The 2282-nt window shown below is 41.6% G+C and overlaps 1 protein-coding gene across 1 annotated transcript; it reads right to left on the bottom strand.

Moving 5' to 3' along the window:
• Positions 1 to 933: 933 nt before the first annotated feature.
• LOC129504839 (olfactory receptor 56A3-like) lies at positions 934 to 1893 on the bottom strand. Its single transcript, XM_055317720.1, has one exon. It carries the CDS (start codon positions 1891 to 1893, stop codon positions 934 to 936), a length of 960 nt encoding a protein of 319 aa, XP_055173695.1.
• Positions 1894 to 2282: the final 389 nt, after the last annotated feature.

Below are 2282 nucleotides of genomic sequence, written 5' to 3' on the forward strand. Positions count from 1 at the left end.
GGACACTGGAAATACAACAATGAGCACAAACGGCAAAAGTTCTTGCCCTTCTGCTCCTTATATTTTAGTGACTGTAGGCTGACTAAATAAATAGGTGAACAAAATATACAGTAAGTATATAGCGATTGATGCTGTGCAGAACAAGGAAACAGAGAAAGTGTTAGAATATCATCTGTGCTTTGGGGGAATATTGTTGGACACTTTTAAATACTGTGGTCAGGGTGACCCAAGGAGGGAACGAGCTATGTGGTCAGAGGAACAACAAGCAAAAAAGTCCCAGAGACAGTGGTTCATGTTTTTGAGAAGCTGTTAGGGAGGCAGCTCTGTTTAAGGGACAGAAGGAGGAGATCAGATATGCAAGGAATCCCACCTACACAAATAAATTCCTCTCTCCTCTGGGCTTATTGATGAGTTTTAACCTAACCCTTCTACATTGATTTTACATGTTTTTGGGTTTTCCACCAGGTCTTTTTGGGTAATGGGATCAAGATTTATGTATGTTAGAGTCTCATTTTCTAGTTCTATGCGGGACATACCCTAACTTTCAGTAAATATGCTTGAATGCCTGAGGGAAAGACTAAAGCATAATGGTTACCGTCAATATTTTTTAATAGTTGCTTTTTAATCTCATTTTACTTTTCTAAAGTCAATGCACTGTCAGTAACACTGATGCTTCCTATCAGCCACACATATTTAAATGAGTATTTATTTTCTATCACACTGACCCTAAAGGGAATTAATCAGGAGCAGACAAGGAGGTGTGATGCACAGTCTTCAGCATCATGGCTGTGGGAAGTAAGAGGGAAACCATACAGTTCATATCTTCAGGCATGTCCAGAGAGAGGATTAGGACTGTAATTTTATCTCCAAGTCCCTGCCTTCCAATAGTGACTTTGAGTATTCGTGGTTGAAAGAAGTCAAGCTAGAGTACAATTACTTGCATCTCTCTACTACCCTCCTCAGTAACTTCCTAATTCCCTCTTTAATCTCCTGGGTTCGTACCCCATAGACAATGGGATTAAGAGCTGCAGGAATTACATGGTGTAGGACATTAAGTAAGATGGGAATATCTGGGGAAACTTTTTTCTTGGCCATGTGGGTAAAAACAAAAACCAGCAGGATGGTACTAAAGAAGAGGATGAGAATGAAGTGAGAGCCGCATGTGCTCAGAGCTTTGGCAGCTGCCCCTTTTGCCTTGAGTCTAAGAATGGCTCTTAGGATGAGAATATAGGAGAGGAAGATGAGGACTAGGTCAGAGCCCAGAAGAGTCCAGGCTACAGTTAACTGGTATATTCTGTTAAGGGCAACATTATCACAGGAGAGCTTGGACACAGAGAGGTTGGCACATATACAGTTCTCAATTATATTTTTTCCACAATAATGGAGCTGGGCAGAGAGGATAGGAATGAACATAGTAAGAAATGCATTCCTCGTCAAAATAAACATAGCAGCCCTAGCTACAAATTGATCAGTGATGATGGAAGAGTACCTCAGTGGGTGGCAGATGGCCACATAGCGGTCATAGGCCATGACCATGAATGTGCAAGACTCCATGCCAAGGAAGCAATTCATGATGTACATCTGAATGAAGCAGGCAGAGAAGCTGATGGACCTGAGATCAAACCAGAAGATGGCCAGGACCTTGGGTATAACAGTCAGGCAGAGGACGATGTCCAGCAGAGAGAGGATGCTGAGCAGGTAGTACATGGGCTCATGCAGAGAGGCCTCCAGCTGGATGGTGACCAGGAGAACACCATTGGCCCCCATGGCCAGGAGGAAGAGGAGGCTTAGAGGCAGGGATAACCAGAACTTCCAGCTGGGAGACCTGACTAAACAATTCAGGAGGAAGTCTGAAACCACAATGGAGATGGTGCCATTTTGGTGCGCTGTCATATTTTGCCAAATAATTCTACAGTTTTCCTTTAGTGATCTGTAAAATTAGGATACAAATGAACTATTAATTCAAGACACATGGATATAGAGCCATGTGCTTCGCTGAGCTGAAACTTGTGAGTTCTAGCAGGTCATCCAGACCCATGTGAATCCACCTGTTTATCGTTTGTGCCGTGTTCCTGGGATATTCCTATCACTTGAAGCAGTATAGAGGCCTGAAGAAATATGATTTTTTATACATGTTTGATTTGATCAAAGTTTATCTTTAATAGGATTGTATTTTCTTTGCAGAAATGAAAGAGTAGGAATTACTTAGTAACCTACTTTTTGACAGTTTTGTCCCCTCAAGTTTGTATGTTTTACATATTTTCTGTTTTTTATTCTTTAGT

The sequence above is a fragment of the Nyctereutes procyonoides genome, unplaced genomic scaffold (genome assembly GCF_905146905.1).
Source record: "Nyctereutes procyonoides isolate TBG_1078 unplaced genomic scaffold, NYPRO_anot_genome, whole genome shotgun sequence".
Lineage (NCBI taxonomy): Eukaryota > Metazoa > Chordata > Mammalia > Carnivora > Canidae > Nyctereutes > Nyctereutes procyonoides.

Bases quoted from the DNA above. Each gene is read 5' to 3' on its own strand.
- LOC129504839 (XM_055317720.1), bottom strand. From the start codon at position 1,893: ATGACAGCGCACCAAAATGGCACCATCTCCATTGTGGTTTCAGACTTC.